Source organism: Mesocricetus auratus, unplaced genomic scaffold (genome assembly GCF_017639785.1).
Source record: "Mesocricetus auratus isolate SY011 unplaced genomic scaffold, BCM_Maur_2.0 Super-Scaffold_100026, whole genome shotgun sequence".
NCBI lineage: Eukaryota > Metazoa > Chordata > Mammalia > Rodentia > Cricetidae > Mesocricetus > Mesocricetus auratus.
The window spans coordinates 8,177,511-8,196,812 of record NW_024429207.1 but is presented as its reverse complement, the minus strand read 5'-3'; the positions used below and the strand labels follow the sequence as shown (position 1 = coordinate 8,196,812).

The 19,302-nt window shown below is 44.5% G+C and overlaps 1 protein-coding gene across 3 annotated transcripts in view; it reads right to left on the bottom strand.

Annotated features, from left to right (window-relative positions):
• Snx25 (sorting nexin 25) overlaps positions 1–19,302 on the bottom strand; it is a 96,647-nt gene that overhangs the window by 21,084 nt on the left and 56,261 nt on the right. For all 3 annotated transcript variants that reach the window (XM_013110849.3, XM_005066667.4, XM_021225203.2), the window contains 4 exons: positions 18,217–18,287; positions 6,084–6,265; positions 3,197–3,328; positions 937–1,209 (listed from right to left, as the gene is read on the bottom strand). In XM_013110849.3, the coding sequence (XP_012966303.2) occupies positions 937–1,209; positions 3,197–3,328; positions 6,084–6,265; positions 18,217–18,287 (658 nt within the window). The remainder of the gene's footprint in view (positions 1–936; positions 1,210–3,196; positions 3,329–6,083; positions 6,266–18,216; positions 18,288–19,302) is intronic.

The window sequence follows — 19,302 nt, the reverse complement described above, 5'->3', positions numbered from 1 at the left end:
TGATTTTCATTTTGTGTGTGCGTGAGTGCGTGTGTGTGTGTGTGTGTGTGTGTGTGTGTGTGTGTGTTTGTGTGTATGTGTTTCCCTTGCCTTTTGATGTTCTTGTTTTGGGGGAGTAGGGAGACAATGACACTATAAAATTAAAGTTGTATGTGGGGAGGTTGGAAGGACTTAGGAGAAGCTGGGGGACAGGGAAAACATAACCAAAATATGCTGTATAAAAAATGAATTAAAAAAAGGTTCAAATCCACACTACTAGAAGCATTTCAGTGTGGATGTTGTTCAGTATTGCTCTTGAAAATGTGTTATGCGAGCCAGCATGCATTTTACAGGTAAATAGCATCTGCAATGTGCTCTGGGAAGGCTTTGGTTAGCAAACAACAGATTACTTAATTTCCATCTGTGGACACTACAGGAACTGCTCAGGACTCCTTATGGTCTTTTCTGGTCTTTCCTCCTTAACTTTCTCCCAGATTGCTTCCTGGAGGTTTTTAATTAATTACAGCAAACAACAAATTAAATTAAATGAAAGTCTGATTAATTCCAGAAAAACAGGCTGCTTTCAGTTTTGGATGTTCTTGCTAATTACATGTAACTATATACATTGTGACAAAAATCCTACACCTTTTCCTCAGAGTATTTAGTCTTCCATGAGAAGCAAGGCCACATATGTGAGGATGTTACAGACAACTGCAATTCTAGGTGCACTGAGTGTCAACACAGGAGTTACTCGCTGAGGTTGCTCCTGCTGCAGCACCTGCTGTGGCTCAACTCTCTCTTGCTCATATGAAATACAAACAAATTCTACCATGCAGCGGCATTTTCCCACCTTTCCATTGTTTCAAACCTCTCTCCCCTTAACTTGTTGTGGGGTATTTGGCCACAAGGAGAAAAGGACCCCCAGAAGAGTGGAAGCAGAAGTTGAGCATGGCTCACCAGTTCATCCCTGTCAGAAGTCTGCTGTGCGTCCTGCTTTTCTCCCTCCTTCATCATCAGCCTCTCATACAGGTCACTGACGATGAACGACGGGTAATACCTGTCCCGTAGCGCCTCGTACACATCCGCTTGGATTCTGCTGAACACCTCGATGCCTTTGTTTCCTACGAGACACTGCTGGATGTCTTTGTAAAGTGACTTTTCCACCGGTATTTCTTTGCTTTCCACAAAGAAATTCTGATAAATTTCACCAACTAATTGTGGAATTTCATTCTGAAAAGACAGGAAGATGAACAGAAAGATGATTTCCCATTAAATTCCCTACATGCGAAAGCTAGAAGGACAGTATCTAGATGAACCCCTTCTCTATTCTCATTTGGGGGAAGAAGTATCAGACCTTGAAATAAAACCACCACTTCTTTGAGATCAATACTTATAATGAGCAGTTAATAACTACAAAATGCTAGAGAAAGGTAAGTTAGGAAAAAGACTGGCTCTCCTATCACAACTTCTCTGTGAAGTTGAGGATCTTCAACGTCACAGAGAAGTGACTTAGGAACTAAAGTCTTACTGACTTTGATCTGATACAATAATGAGAGGTGCTCACCTCGCTGGCATGAAAAGAAATTCTCAGCCCAGAAAAAAGCCAGCAGAGTGGCCATAGATTTAAAAAACATGGTAGGTATTCTTCAGACTTAACACTTCAGATTAACTCCACTGTCACAGAGCCACACGGGGCGCGGCCTCGTTCTGAGAGGCACACCCGGGTTACTGGGGTCACTGCTGCACCGCTTAGAAAAACAAACCTCTCTTCCCACACACATGATCCTCACGTGCTCCAGGGGTTCTCCCTAAACTCCAGGAACACTATACAAACTTCCAAACAGCCATAAGAAGACATAAACTAAGGAACACGACTCTCTCTCTCTTTTCCAGGACAGAGTTTCTCTGTGTGGCCCTGGCTGTCCCGGAACTCGCTCTGTAGACCAGGCTGGCCTCAAACTCACAGAGATCCACCTGCCTCTGTCTCCCAAGTGCTGCGATTAAAGGCATGCACCACCACCGCCCTGTGAACACGATTCATTTATCAGGCCATCAGATCAGACTACAGCAGCTTTCGGGCAACTCCCATGCTTTTATTTCATTGAAAAACTTCCAACTATTAGTCAGTTACTCTTTACAGTATTCTTTTGAAAGCAGCCAAAAGTCACCTGGAGTGAAAAGGCCAATAATTATGTTGAGTAACAGACCGCAATTTGGGCCTTGTGACTCAGCAATGAAAAATAGTCCTGAGACTTCAAAATAGCACACTGAATTTAGCTGCTAAGTACATGTGTGATATTTCAGGTACTTAATTTGGTTTTCTATTCTAGCCACATTCATATGCAAATTAAATGCTCTTTGCACTTACGTTAATGAATCATTCAAATGCTATATGCTAATACAATATATGGTATACATTTGAGTTAGATATATTTACCTATACAAAGAATATGCAGACATTCTTTAATTCTAAAATATGCATTGAGAATTTAGTGACTTCAGTGCATAATCTGTGGGGATCTTTGATCACAGGGGCATTTGAAACCAAAAATGTTTGTGTTCCTTTATTTGATCATGTTTTATGTGAAATAAAAGGAAAGAAAAACTAATGTAAAAAGTGTACACTATAAACATAAAGAATAAAAAGCATGAGAACTGCACATGGTAATGAAATCCACATGATGATAGAGCAAGTTTATGAGACCAAAGTGACAGGGGTAAGATCTGGTCTTTTACAAGAGCAACATGGATGGGTGCATATTTTTGTAGTTAGTTAAAATGATGAAATCTAATCTCTTGATACACTTGTAAATGTTCCCCCTTGACTATTTGATCAAAAGCATCTTCTATAAAAATTTACTGAAATTTTATTTTCCATAATGGGCTAAAATATAATATAATGATATAAAATACTCCTTTAATGTATACTTATCCTAAGCAGGTCACAGTGGTACACACCTTTCATCCCAGAACTCTGGAGGCAGAGGTAGGTGGATCTCTGTGAGTTCAAAGCCAGCCTGGTCTACAATGAAAGTTCCATGACAGCCAGGACTACACAGAGAAATCCTGTCTCAAAAAAACAAAAACAAACAAACAAAATATAGATAGGTAGATACATAGACTTATCCTAAAGCATCATTGAGTTGGTGATACACCACCTAGCATGCAAGTCCTCCTTTACTAGTGATTAATATTCCCTAAAGCATAAGTGCATTACCTTGTTAGCACTCTTCAGGTGCTCCACAGACTCCCAAAAGCCAATCAGAGTGCCCTTGTCCATCCGCTCCATGTAGGTTCCAAAGCGCTCTCGGTAGAAAGGATTGGTCATAATATCTTCAAACTGAAGAATCTATTAAGAGAATATAAGAAAGTGGGATGGTTTGAAGGATTTTGGGGGGGGGTTGAGACAGGGTTTCTCTGTGTAGCCCTGGCTGTCCTGAAACTCCCTCAGTAGACCAGGCTGGCCTAGAACTCACAGAGATCCACCTGCTCCTGCCTCCCAAATGCAGGGATTAAAGGCATGTGCCATCATGATTGGCCAATCTCTTTCTTATAACTGGATGATTCCTCTAATTTAAAAGTGAATATTTTAAAAATAAATTTAGTGGTAATTTTTCTTGATCAGATTGGGATTAGGTTACAGCAAAAGTACTCGATACATTTATGAAGATATCAGAACAGCTCAAAACCAAACAGTTTTAACTCCAGCAGGACAAACTGCCATTGGGGCTGTACAGTATTAGCTGAGTGAAGACTTGAGGAAACGCTTTGCCTATAAAGATGAGCTCATGCTATAAAAATGTATTTCTCCTTTCCTATTTAGAAAGAATGGATTTAAAATGCAGCAATATTTGGACTGTCTTCTTGTAGTCACCATAAGACAACTTGCACTGAAATCACATTCCATTTTCCTAAGCCTTCCCAAGACTTTCCTGTTCCACAGCCCTTCACTCTAGAGAGGCGTTAGGATCCTCCCTTATCTGTACATATCACATAAAGAGAAATATGGTATGTACTCACTCATATATGGATTTTAGACATGAATCAGGGGAGTGCCAGCATACAATCCTACTGCCAAAGAGTCTGGGAAACAGAACATTCATCCAGAGACTGATGAAAGCAGAGCCAGACACCCATAGTTAAACACTGAACTGAACTCCTGGAATCCAGTGACAGAGAGGAAGTAGTGATCAGCAAGGGGGTCAAGACTAGGCTGGTGTAACCCACAGAAACAGCTGACCTGAAAAAGGGGGAGCTCTTGGACCCCTGACTGATAACTGGGAGGACAGCATGGGACTGATCCAGACCCCCTGAATGTGGGTGTCAATAAGGAGGCCTAGGCAATCTATGAGGCCTTGGGTAGTAGTTCAGTATTTATCCCTGGCAAACAAATGGACTTTGGGTGCCCATCCCACAATGAGGGATGTTCTCTCAGCCTGGAATCTTGGGGGAGGGCCAAGGCCCTGCCCTGGATGAAATGACAAACTCTGGAGATCCCCCATGGAGGGCCTCACCCTCCCTGGGGATCAGAGTAGGGATTGCGTGGGGCACTGGGGGGGAGGGAAAAGGAGCTGGGATTGACATGTGAAGCAAGCTTGTTTCTAATTTAAATTTTAAAAAATGAAAAAAAAAGGAGGTGAAAAACTGAGGGAAAGAAGGCAAAAATTCAACCTGCCAAGTCAACTCTCTCCAACACTGACCACAGTGAAGCTTCCACTTTGTATCCTACGGCAGAATGTCAGTCAGGAAGTACAGCTGTTCATAGTCAAATAGACTTCAGTGTGGGCATTCCTGAAGTGCAGGGATTCTTCAAGACAGCAATATTGCCATCCCTGTAACTCCTGCCTGACAGGATGGCAACCTCCCCGAAGAGGCTTTGATGAAGACCAAGCCAGGAATGGAGACAAAAGGCAAAAGCTCATCCTAGAGGAGGGAGGCAGGTGGGTTAACAGAAGGGTACCGGACTCAAACCTAAACATAAATGGTTAGGGATGAGGCTGAAAGTCAGAGGGGGAAAAAGAGGCTTCAGCCAGGGCTACATTAATGTTGTCTCTGTGGCTAGTATCTGACAAGAGGGGTATTGTCATTTGCCGTGAAGCCCTGTTCCTCAAGCTCCTTGGGACACACTGTGGCAGTTTCCTCCATCCAAACTGTTCCAGATCTTAGAAGACAAGTGTGGTCCTTGCACTTAGAATAGTTCCTAAAACAGGGCTCGAAAGCATCCCTGTGCTCTACAGGATTTAATCACCAAGAGCAGACCATTCAGGACATGGCACAAAGGCTGCCACCACATTATAGTTTAGTGGGAAAGTACTGAGATTTGTGAGTCAACCATATCTGGTCTTTATCTAGTTCTGCTTCGTCCTATCTATGTGGCTTTGGGCAAGATAATCAAATACACCACTTCACTATCTAAATATCAAGAAACGGCTCATAGCAATTTGGCTAGAGTTAAGTGAAATAATCTTTACTTCCTAGGTGGAACTTTTTATCTAGTCAATAATGGATGACTGCAATTTAGGCTCTGCAAAACGTTTCTCTTGAAGTGGAGATGAGTGGAGAAAAGAAGGATGGAAAACACATACATGGGCATGTGCACACATACACAGACATGTGCACACATACATGGGCATGTGCACACATACACAGACATATGCACACACACAGGGGCATTTGTACACATACACACACACAAACACAGAGACATGTGCACACATACACAGACATGTGCACACATACACAGACATGTGCACACATACACGGACATGTGCACACATATATGGGCATGTGCACACATACATGGGCATGTGCACACACACACACACAGAGGCATGTGCACACATGCATGGGCATGTGCACACATGCACAGACATATGCACACACACAGGGGCATTTGCACACATACACAGATTTTACACTGTCTATCATCACCTATCATTTACAGAATTCAAGGACACCCAGTAACAGCTTTTTGCTCATGAAACCAACAACGTGAGCCTGTAGCAATGAAGCATGTCTAAAACAGTAAAGTGGCAAAGAATATGCATGTATTCACACTGTTTATAATAAACTGATATGGTCAAACGGGAAACTACGGGTCCTACCTTTTGGCTCTGAGGCCCTTCCCCTTCTTCCAAGGCCCCATCTTCTTGCTGGTCATAGGCAGGACCCCCCAGGATTCGGATTCTCTTCTCACACTGCTTCTTTGCCACAGTCAGCTGGTTGATGTACCTTTTCATGTTCCTGGCCCTCAAGAGATCGGTTTTCATGGCTGCTGACTCCTTACCTTGAATAAGAGGGAGAGTAGTCAGCCAGCAGACAAACATCACAGCAACTCTGAGCCAGAACAGTGTCTGCTGTGCTGCATCTTAATATATTTAGTTTTATTCAATTTTATTTTTGAGGCAGGATTTCACTGTGTGGCCTGGAACTTGCTCTGAAGACCAAGCTTGCGTAGAAACCCACCTGCCTCTGCCTCCTGAGTGCTGAGATGCTGAGATTAAAGGCATGAACTACCACACCCAGGTTTAATGTGCTATATATTAAACAACAGATGAAAATTCAACAGATGAGAATTTATCATAAACATGTACAGGTTCTCAGGTACAAAATCCAACCATTTATAGATCTTATGCAAGTGTAAAATGTTCATAAAATCTATACATACACTCAGAAATTAATTTGTGAGCATATGAATATGTAATATCTATATATGAATACTTAGACATATTCATTTATAGGCATGTACTGGGTGTTCACTGTGTGTCTGTCAGGCACTGGCTTGACTTCTGAGATTCAAGACCAGTTGCTTTACTTCATGGAACATTTTAGAGTCTACCAAAGAAAAGAAACAAAGACAGCACCAACACTTAAAAGTGTAATGCAGACAGAACAAAACATATAGATACCCTCAAATTTTTTGGCAAAGGTCTAGCCTGGGCTTTCTTAAGAAACTTATATTCATGCAAACATGGACAATTAATAGAATGTGGTAGACAGAGGGACTAGCAGGACTGTACGCAAAAACCCTGGGCCAGGAAAGAGAACAGAGCTCTAGGGCTCTCCCAGGAGAGCAGATGCAAACAGAGCTCAAATCCAAATAAATGCGCAGGTGAAGTATTGCAAGGCTTTTAGTAGTTTTAAGAAGTCTGCTGCCATCTTACTTACGGTTCCTACTGCTGAGATTAACACAGGATAGAAAGCAACACTTCCACATCACCATTAAGCCATAACCTTTCCTTTATTGTTCATCCTCAAGATCTTACATGAATATCAATATCACAACATAAAAAATATTTTGAACTTTAAAACCCCAGTCTTTACAAATTCAAATACTTATAAAACCCAACATCTCTTTAAAATATTCAAAATCTCTCTATAAATCTAAAATTACAATGCTTCTCTAAAACATCCACAGTCTCTCAAACACTAGCATCTCTGTGTAAAATTCCAAAACTGTTTTAAAAGTTCAGGCTCACATCTGTAGGTCCCTAGAAAGTCAAAGTAAGTTAAATACTTTCTTACTCCAAAAGGAAAGAAATAGGACACAGGCACAAGCAAAGAAAACTCAAAATTCAGCAGTATAAAGCACGCAGTACTTGACCCACACAGGATCCTCTGGGCTCTGAAGGGCTTGGCAGCTAGCTTACTCTGTCTTTTGGGCCTGTTATCCACAGCACACACAGCTTATCACCTAGGCTTAGGCCAGCTCCACTCCAGGGCTGCTGCTGTCTTGGTTGTCATCCCATGGGTACTGGTATCTCCAAATACCCAGATATAGCAAGAGACCCTAGTCTATATTTTCACTAATGGCCTCTCCTAGAGGTCTCTTCAGGGACTCTGACCTTGACATACAGTCCCAAGCCTCTTTTTCTTCATAACCTTTCAATCCTGGGCCTTTTACTGCAACCAGCCGGATCACACAGGGCCAAGTCTCATCTACTTTCTACAATCCCTTCATGCCTTCAGAACCAGGAGTGCCATGGGGGACACTCTTACACATTACCAAGTTCAGCTGCCAGCTAAGATGCAGCCCCCGCCCTCTCTGGACAGATGCTAAATCACAGCTGGCTCTTTAGCCCCAGTTTACTTAGACCAATTGTCCCAGAAAAACAAAGGTTTCACTTTAGTGGTTCTTAATTAAAACATCAAGCAGCTCCAACAGTGTCTTTAAGGGACTCTCAAACTTCCTCCCAAAACTCCACAAGAACAGGTCTCCATCATCTGCATGCCCCCAGCACTGTCTTCTAACAGTCTCCATCATCTGCACTGCCCCAGCACTGTCTTCTCAATGTCTCCATCATCTGCACTGCCCCCAGCACTGTCTTCTAAAGGTCTCCATCATCTGCACTGCCCCCAGCACTGTCTTCTAAAGGTCTCCATCATCTGCACTGCCCCAGCACTGTCTTCTCAATGTCTCCATCATCTGCACTGCCCCCAGCACTGTCTTCTCAATGTCTCCATCATCTGCACTGCCCCCAGCACTGTCTTCTAAATGTCTCCATCATCTGCACTGCCCCCAGCACTGTCTTCTAAAGGTCTCCATCATCTGCACTGCCCCCAGCACTGTCTTCTCAATGTCTCCATCATCTGCACTGCCCCCAGCACTGTCTTCTAAAGGTCTCCATCATCTGCATGCCCTCAGCACTGTCTTCTAAAGGTCTCCATCATCTGCACTGCCCCAGCACTGTCTTCTCAATGTCTCCATCATCTACACTGCCCCCAGCACTGTCTTCTAAAGGTCTCCATCATCTGCACTGCCCCCAGCACTGTCTTCTAAAGGTCTCCATCATCTATACTGCCTCCAGCACTGTCTTCTAACAGTCTCCATCATCTGCACTGCCCCAGCACTGTCTTCTAAAGGTCTCCATCATCTGCACTGCCCCCAGCACTGTCTTCTAAATGTCTCCATCATCTGCACTGCCTCCAGCACTGTCCTCTAAAGGTCTCCATTATCTGCACTGCCCCCAGCACTGTCTTCTAATGGTCTCCATCATCTGCACTGCCCCCAGCACTGTCTTCTAAAGGTCTCCATTATCTGCACTGCCCCCAGCACTGTCTTCTAAAGGTCTCCATCATCTGCACTGCCCCCAGCACTGTCTTCTAAAGGTCTCCATCATCTGCACTGCCCCCAGCACTGTCTTCTAAAGGTCTCCATCATCTGCACTGCCCCCAGCACTGTCTTCTAAAGGTCTCCATCATCTGCACTGCCTCCAGCACTGTCTTCTAAAGGTCTCCATTATCTGCACTGCCCCCAGCACTGTCTTCTAAAGGTCTCCATCATCTGCACTGCCCCCAGCACTGTCTTCTAAAGGTCTCCATCATCTGCACTGCCTCCAGCACTGTCTTCTAAGTTCCCATCTCTCATCAAGCTCTGAGCACTCAATGGCTTTTCTAGCCCAAAGTCCCAAAATGCTTCCATGATTCTCCCAAAAACACATAGTCAGGTCTGTCATACCAATAGTTCATGGTCTATTACCAGTTTCTGTCTTAGGGTTTCCTATTGCTGTGGTAAAACACCAAGCAACTTGGGGGGAAGGTTTTTCCACTTACAAATATCAGGTCATACTCCACCACTGAAAGAAGGCAGGGCATGAACTGAAGCAGAGGCCATGGAGGAATGCTGCTTATTGGTTTGCTTTTCATGGATTGCAGAGCCTGATTTCTTGTAGCACTCAAGACCACTAGGCCTGGGGTAGGACCGCTACAGTGAGCTGGGCCCTCCACATCACAGTTTTGCTCACAGGTCTATCTGATGGGGCATTTTCTCAACTAGAGTCCTTTCCTCCAAAATGACTCTGCCTATGTCAGGCTGACATACATTAGCCAAGAATACAGTGAATGAGTTTATTAGACCACATAGGAATACACATGTGTGTGTGAGCACACATGCGTGTATACACACACACACACACACACACACACACACACACACACCAGATCAAACAGTGAAAGACTGTTGGCTCAAAGTAAAGCCCACTGGAGGACTGTCACAGTAAGACTGACCTGGGAGGGAATGAACTGGTAGCTCATGGCATTGGTCGAATAAAGGACTTGAGGACTACAGAGCCAGTGGCCAACAAGCACACTAAAGGGCAAATTACTTAGGATTAAAAAGAATAAGAGAGGCCAGGAGTTGGTGGCGCAAGCCTTTAATCCTAGCACTTGGGAGGCAGAGGCAGGCAGATCTCTGTGAGTTCGAGGCCAGCCTGGTCTACAGAGCCAGTTCCAGGACAGGCTCCAAAACAACACAGAGAAACCCTGTCTCGGAAAACCTAAAAAAAAAAAAAAAAGAAAGAAAAGAAAAAAAGAATAACAGAGAACAGAGATATTAAATGTGGCTTCTACAACTTTGCTTTGCTGGAGAGTGTTGGGTCACTTACTAGATCAGGACCATTGGAGAAAAAACTGGATTTGTGAAAGATTACAATTTCCATTTTGGACTATGGAGTAGATGTGTTCCAAAGTGTCCCCAGTAGTTTCCATCTCACATACTCCTTAGCAATGTCTGTCATTCCTAGCAATTTCCAAATGGAAAGCAGGACATATGTTTTCTCTTCTTAGAATCGAGTGGACTCACAGCCATGGTGGAGGTGACTCTATGACTACCGAATCAGATCATTGAAGGTCAGTGACCTGGAGTTCTACAACACTGTTCACAGCACCCACCTGCCCACAAGGCATCTTTACTCAGCGGCCTTAACAATTACTCCATGGAGACATCTATCATGGAGTGGAGCCTGGACTCCCACAGAGTTGGTGACACTGACACTGACACATATTCAGCACCAATTTCACACCCCATGAGTACATCGTCTTGAATTTGAATTACAGCTGGTGCCACTTTAAGGAGAAAAGAGGAATTCCTTCCAAAGCTTACCCCAAATACAGGCTCACAAGCAAGAGAAAGGGCTGTTGCTTAAGACACTTTAGGGTATATTTTCTGTGTGTGCTGGCTAGACAAAGCACCAGTACTCATCAGAATGTTAGCCATATTGTTACTGGCCTTTAAATCACATTTGTTTGGCGCAGTTCACTCATCAACTCAAGAAATACTCGATGAGTCTGGGATAGAGGTGAGGACCGAATTAAAAACACAAAAATAATCCCTGGGTATGGCAGCTATACTTGCAGGAGTTAGAGCACACCTGGGAGATTTGGTTAGGGTCTATGTTCGTTTCTTTCAAAGTGCAGACTAAGCAAGGTTTCTGTACATCTTCCCTGGAGACCTTCTGTTTCCCAGCCCAATCATGACTTTCTTCGTGTCCTACTTAGTCACTACATGCAATGCATGAAATAGTCCTGAGACAGGCTGAACACATCAAAATGTAAAAGCCAGGCAAAGTATCAGAAAACACGCTTACTGCCAGGAGGGAAGCAGCTTTCTAGTACTCAGAGTCATAGGTAGACGGCAGGTCCACAGGAGCCTGAACACACCATGGATGTTTCTCCATATGTGAGTTGAGAAGCTGCTATCACCTGATTTCAAAAGCAGTTTCCAAACTTATCCTGTGTTGGCTAATAGTCTCAGTAACCAGAGAACCAACTCAGAAATGATCCAAAAGGGGAAAATATTTTGGAATTCCCTCTTTGTGAGCTAATCAAGTTTGCTTCAAATTAGTCGGTACATACCAGATGCTGTGTGGGCTTTATATAAATAAATATACCCTTATAAAAGCTAATTTTTTTTCAGAAAAAGTATTCACTTTAAAATGCATACACAGAGAGAATCTCCTTTACCAGCTCCTCCTGTCAGAGGGTTTGAGGATCATAAATATAGGACTTACTTAGGATTTAGCCAAGGTTCAAGATGACATCCTAACAGGAAGCTGGCAGCATTTCCCAGCAGCTACTGAAAACTAAAGCTGCCAGGGACCTCAACAATGTTTGCCTTCCTTTTCAACTTGAGGCTGCTATGTTCTTTTTGAATAAAGAACAAACAGGGTTACCTCATCAAACCTACCACCTAAAGTGTCACAGCGTCAAGTGTCACTCCACTTCAGTGGAGACCATGCTTGTGGAGGAAGCAGAAACCAGCAGTAGAGCCATGGGCCTGGCACAGCCTCATTTTGAAGTAACCCGTAGCTTCCCTTTCCTCCCTCAAATGTCCCATGTCTTGGCCCTGGGGGTGCTTCCTTTAGTTTAGGGGACCAACATGCACATGAGGCATTTCCAAAGTGATTATGTCAATGCAGTCCCGCACTAGCTTTGAACCCAGTCAGCCTGTGTGTTGAGTAGACAGATTGAGAGTTAGGACACAGATCTGAGCAGCATAACCTCTAAGTGTTGAGGTGAAGATCTAAGTGACTGATTAGTGTAGTAGAGAAAACCTATGACTGAAAATCAGGACACCTGGTCACCAATTCTGACTGAAGTATGTGACCAACTTGTTCTATGTTCAAATCAGAGCAAGGTTTAACATCCCCGGACTCAACTCCATTTTACAAGATGCAGATGTTAGAAAATACTGTCTTGGGAAGAGCGGGGAGACTTGGTTATTAAAAATAAGTGTCATGGGAATATAATGAGAGCAACAGAAATATTCAAACCCTCGTGCTTCAAGGCCAAGGATGGATGAGGGAAGGTGGTAATGCTGAGCTGTAGACCGTATTCACCCTAGAACTGGGCAGGAACAAACCTTGGCTAAAGCCCCTAAATCAAGAACAGGCAAACAGCCCAACATCTTATGCTAGTACAGCCTGGCTGTTACAACATAATGTCAGCAATTTATCCCTCACCTCCTGAGGCTCTAAAGTCCAATACAGATGTGTCATCACACTCCATCTTATGCCCCCGCATGGAGGAAGGGGCAGCGCAGCTCTCTAGAGCCTCTTTTATCAGGCTCTAATTTTCTTCCAAAGACCTGATCATCTCTTTTGGTGGGGAGGGGTGGTGTATGCTTGGGTGTGAACATGTGTACATATAAAGATGGGGGCAGAAATCAACATGTGGTATCTTTCTCAATCACTCTCACCTTATTTTTTTGAAACAAGAACCTGATCCTGGGCCTCAGTGACTCAGGTAGACCCAGGAACCCTCTGTCTTTGGCCCTCCAGTATGAAATTAGGGTGTGGACAGCCACTCCTGGCGTGTATACAGGTCCTGGGAATGGAACCCAAGGCTTGGCAGTTGTGTAGCAAGCACTTTGCTAAATGATCCATCTCCTGTGTCCCTGGAGGCCCTGCCTTCTAATACCATCACCTGGCAATGACATATCAATAGACTAGCTTAGGGGACATAATATTTAAACATCAGGGACTGGAGAGGTGACTCAGCAGTTGGGAGTGGCACGTTCTTGCAGAAGACCTGAATTCAGTACCCAGTAACTATATCAGGTAGTCTGTCTATTAACTCCAGTTCAGGGGATCTGATGCACATGTACACACAGGCACTCAACAGACAAAACAATAAAAATTAAATCTTTAAAAATACATAAAGCTCAGTAGGCCTTCTGTAAGGTTAGGTCACTTATAAATCAGGAAGTGCCTACATCACTTCACTGTGATGCTAGGAAATCAGACCACATTAAAACCTTAGAAAAAAACACCGTAAATCCAATAGAGCCCACAGGCGGCTCCTTCTTTCAGGTAGAGGTACCTCAAAGCCACAGACTAGAAGAAGGCAGAGCATTATATGTTTAACAGCAAGTTGTAATGAAAATTATTATGACTCTTATTAGCAAGTGACCCTGTGTATGTAGATATGCATGTATGCATATACATACATGATATAGTCTATAGTTCTGCAGTTCTGTTTGGTATATTCAACTTCAAAGCTGTTAAAGTACATTTTGAGGAATCGGTTTTAGCAAGTGAACACAAAGGCAAGAAGCCTGCTCTGCAGTGACTGCATCTCTCTTCACATGTAATATTTATGCATAACATTTCCCGTACATGCAGATCAACTGTGCGCCTTTTGCTGGAGTCAACTGAGTGAACTTATTAACATTTCAGGATTCAGAACAGCAGAGGAGAAACTATTAACAGTAGCTGACAACAGTGGCTGATTCATCCAACCACAGGAAGATGCAGTATGTGCTCCATCCTCACTAGAAGCTGACATTTGGGCTACAGATTCTGAAAAACCATTTCTCAAGCACTCTGGCTGTTGTGGCTGACTATAAATAGAAAGCCGAGTACTGGGCACCAAGATGCAGGTATGAATGTGCAGGCGGCTGTTTCACCTACAGGGATGATTCTGGGGGTGTGGGTCCTCATTAGTAGCAGCAGCAGCTCCCGAGGGACGTAGGAAAATGCTGACTCCTAGGACTCAAACAGATCTGAGAGCTGCAGTGCCTGAACTTCGGAGTAGGGCCAAGTCACCTGCATTTCACAGTCTTCCAGGTGAATGTGGTACAGACTGTCATTTGAAAACCATGGATTTACACCATTATGCCCAAACTAATTACCACAGTGTCAAGACATTTTAGGTCCAGCCCTTGTCTACCTATCAAGCCTCGCCTCTCCACTGGATGCCAAGCACCAGCACAGTGCTCACACGACACAGGCTAAACACTGAGGCTCTCTCACCATTCTTTTGACTATGCGCATACGGGATCATCTACTCATATCTGCCTCATACCCAATGGGACTGAGAGATGCTCAACCTTTATGCCTCCACTCAGTGCTACTCTTAAGGGATGTTACTTCATAACTTCTGTTCCAGGTTGACTATCCCACAGGTGTAACATGACTATATTCTGAACAATGTAAGTACTGCTGCATTTACCATGATGAGTATCTTCTAAGTCCCCAGTGGATTTCTGAAGATTCACATAGTACCAAAACTTCTATATATTGTGCCTTTATCTTTATATTCCAAACAATTATAAAACTTAATTTAAATGCTAGGCAAAGCAAGACATTAACAACAATAGTGAACTAGACACATTAAAACAAATCACTGTAATAAAACTGCCATCACTGTTACTCTTGTGCCTTGGAGCCACTTTTACAGTAAGAGTTATATAAACAAATGCAGTCAATGGAAGTAGCTAAGGCAGCTACTGAGTAACTAACAGGCGGATAGCATATACAGCATGGATACCCTGGGTGCAGAGCTTATTTCTATCTAGGATGGCATGTGTGTGGGAAGAGGGGTTTCATCATACTACTCTCAACAGTGCACCCTGGAACTGCAGTGACCCAGTGAGAAAATGGTTGTCTAACTAAGCTTATACCAACAAGGAAGATCACAGAAAAGAGGAGGGTGGTGAGAAAAATCCCCATCTGGCACACTCTTTAAAACTGTCTGGAAGTAACGCATCCTCCCTGCACGAACAATGAGAATAAGGAGAGGAAAACAACCGATCTTCCAGGTTCCATTACCACAGGCTTCAAGGACGTCCTTCCTCATTCAGAGTACAGCTCACTGCGCCTTTGTGAGCTCATGTCTAGAAGTCTTCCTCCAGCCTATCTCTTTCAATCAAGAGCATCTTCCTCAAACAGACCCCCACGCTTCCGCCTTTAGGGTTATGTTTGTCCCTTGTTCAGGAGACACTCTCAAGTCTGACCAGTGCTCACAGCTCACCATGCAGGTGAGGTCATCTCATGCTACCACCAAAGACAAAACCAGCCTCTGCTCTACCACACTGACTCATCGCCCACATAGACACACTGCTTGCTAAAGCACTTAGCACCTTCTGAAATATTTCTGTTTTTTACTGTTTGACTTCCCCCAGCTCGATGAGAGCCTCTTGCTTCACTACTTGCTCTCACCAAAGAGGTACTCCATAATACCTCCATGGCTGGATACCTATAGTCTTCCTTGGGGGCTGGTCTCAAGAGCGAGAGCCTTTTCCTCCTCAGCACATTTCCTTTGCACACAGCTCCTGCTTTCTGGGGGACTGCAGGGGACAAGTCACAGTCCTCAAGTCAAACTTCCTTTTGCTCTTGGGCTGACTAGAAACTTAGCACACAACATGTTTTAAAGTCCTGGACAGAACTCCGAGGACTTCTTTCTGAACACTACTACTTGGCCAGAATTTGATCAGATCTGAGGATTTTTACATGATGTCCATTCCTCCAGATCAAAGTGGGGTTTTCCTGTCTATGGCAAATTCTGTGCTGGAGATAATAACATGTCCAATTTCACACATGTAAGCGGAGAAGGGGAAATGAATGAGCAACAGGCAAGCTACAAAGAACTAAAAGCCACCCTCATATCCAATCCCTCCCCAGGGCAAGCCCAGGTAAGAATCCCACCTCATCTGAAGAGAAACAAATAGGCAAAATGATAGAGCATATATATTTGGGTTTTAGAAACCTAAAACACAGGAGGCCTGGGGCAGTCTGCTCTGGGCTCTGAGGACAAAGCACAGTCCTACCCCGTGCCATGACAGACTTAGCCAGACTAGGAGACCCACATGCAGGCCCAGGGTGGTCTGGGAAGTTGGGCCCTATTATGGTAAACAAATGTATGGTGTGGTAAGGGAGAGGGGGAGGGGGAGACGGAGAAGGAGGAGGAGAAGGGAGGAAGGAGAGAGAGAGAGAGAGACAGAGACAGAGACAGAGAGAGAGAGAGAGAGAGGGAGGGAGGGAGGGGGATGGTTCATGTCCTGTGAGGCATATCTGAAGAGGTGAAGAGGTGAGGAACAGGCTGAGGTGGGTGGTTTAATTGCCACCCAGGGCCATGCTGATGTCTAGGCCTGGGCTGCTGCAGGGCCCCATGTCTGGGTTCATGGTACTGATGGAGCTGCTGTCTGTGCTGATGCCCCTGGTTCCTGATACTGCCAAAGACTGAGAGGATAGGGCTATGCAGAGGTGGCCCTGCCCCTTAACGGCCGCAGCACTAGGGAGAACTGATCTCACCCCTCACCAGCTGAAGCACTCAGGAGAGCAGGTCGGACACCTCACCTGGGCAGTACAACAGTTCACAGGGGCATAGATGAGCTGGTCCTGAGGGCTTGTGAAAATAGGAGAGCAGGCTGTGCCCTCTCGTCTGCCATGTGAAGGTGTGGATGAGGGGCAGGTGCCCTCCTCCCCTTGTCCCTTGCCAGCTGCTGCAGGTGGGGGACCTGACCCAACCCCTCACCAGCTTCAGCACTCAGGAGAGCAGGTCCTGCCCCTCACCTGGGTGGCACAGTAGAGATGAGCCTGTGGACAGGGGCACAGGTGAGCCAGACATGACGGTGTGAGTGGCTGCCTTGTCTGTGGCGTGGTGGTGGGAGGGAGGGAGAGATGCCCTCACCCCTCGCCCCTACTGCCTCCAGCTGCAACGCTCCAGAAAGCAGGCCCTGCCCCTTGTCTGGGTAGCAGTGGAGCTGACCCTGCTGGGAGCGGGAGTGAGCAGGTCCTTGGACGGGAGTGTGAGAGATCTGGCCTTGCCCCTCATCTGTCACATGTTGGCATGAGTGGGGGAGAGATTCCGCCTATCCTTTTTTCTCTTAAATTTTATTTCATTTTATTTGGGGGGCATTGCAAGGGGAGAAGGTGGATATGAAGGGATGGGGAAATGAATGGGATTGAGATGAGTAATGTGAAAGACATGAGTAAATAAAAATGTTAAAGAAAATAAAAAACCTGAAACACAAGTGTAGAAAGGAAAAATCATAATAATTCAAACACTCACCTGATGGACAAGACTAAATGAACCATGAAAACACTAGCCTCTAGACTATCAAGAGCATGGTTAAAACAGAAACATCAATGAACATCACAGTGACCACGAGAAAAGCAATGCAGACTCAGGTCAGTTAGAAGCAGAATAGAAACACCACACATGCTCTAATTCCCACCTCTGAGACTGTGGCCACAGCTGCGTTTTATAGGTTGATGACAGTAACGTGCTTGCCATGAAAGAACAGACACTAAGTTTGATTCCTGGAACCCACACAAAATATGTTGGGTGTGAGAGTGGAGACAGGTGGATCCTGGGGCCACACTGGCCAGCTAGCCAGCGTACTTGGCAAGTCCCTGGCTGGAGAAAGAGTCTTCCTACCCTCACCCTGCCCTGAAAGGTAGAAAGTTGTCAATTGGTCTCATCATGTAAGTGCATATACATGCACTTATACACATATGAACATATACATAAGCCACACACACACATACAAAGAAAATACAGGCTTTTGTCAGGTTGAAACTATTTTTACTTTCTTTAATGATATTAGACCATTGTTTTAATAGATTTGAAGTATTTAAATAAGTCAACAGAATGTTCCACATTTGTCAAAAACCTGACAGGAGAGGGGACTCTAGGTACCTTCCGAATGTATACTGAAGAAAACAAATTGGTTCTTACCCTTGTGCCTCTTCAGCTGAGGAAAGCTGCTTATTGTAGTTGCTTGGATTATTTCCACTACAATTTGATACCTGATTTTAAAAGAGAGAAAGAAAAGATTCAATAGGAAAAAATGTTATTTTCAGAGACACCTTTAGACTATACTTATGCTAACCAAACACAGCCCAGGCTGTCAAAGCAACCTTAATGGATGGGGTACCTATGAGATGTCAGGCAGTGTGTCATATGCTGGTCATCCCTGAGGCCTTACTGTAAGAGTCACTCTATTCTGACAGAGAGCATCACGACCTGCCCATGACTGAAAAAAATGTCAATGCCATGTTCAACTCTGAGGGCCATGTTGAACTCCTCCATTCAGCCTTCCGCAGTAACTGAGACAATCAAGTCTACTGCTTACATTTTCATTTTCCAGTAAGATGGCCACTAGCTACATGTAGCTATTAAGTTTCATTACATTAAAAGCTTAAGGTTGGAGCTGTGGCTCAGTGGAGCACTAGAATCACACATACAAGCCCCACATTCCACCCCCTGTATCACCAGAAAAAGAAAGAAAAGAATATGAGCCATGTTTCCAGTGCTCAGCAGCCCTGGGCACTAGTGAATCTGAGTGTACAGTAGGAGGGCTTTCTCTAAGTGCAGTCTACACTAGTCCAAGCCCTCCCTCTGGTCATGCTGCCACTGTCCTAGTGTATAGTAGGAGAGTTTTCTCTAAGTGCAGTCTACACTAGTCCAAGCCCTCCCTCTGGTCATGCTGCCACTGTCCTAGTGTATAGTAGGAGAGTTTTCTCTAAGTGCAGTCTACACTAGTCCAAGCCCTCCCTCTGGTCATGCTGCCACTGTCCCAGTGTATTTCTCCATTTCTTCTCACAAGACCGTTCCAGACCATCATGGCAGGACATCTGCTGTGGAAATCTGGCACAAATATTTTCCTGAAGCTGCCTTGGTTCTTAAAATGCAGGAAGAGCCAAGAACCAGAGGACTTGTGTGTGTGTGTGTGTGTGTGTGTGTGTGTGTGTGTGTGTGTGTGTGTGTGTGTGTGTGTGTGTGTGTATGTGTGGGTATGGGTGTCTGAGAAGACAATATTCA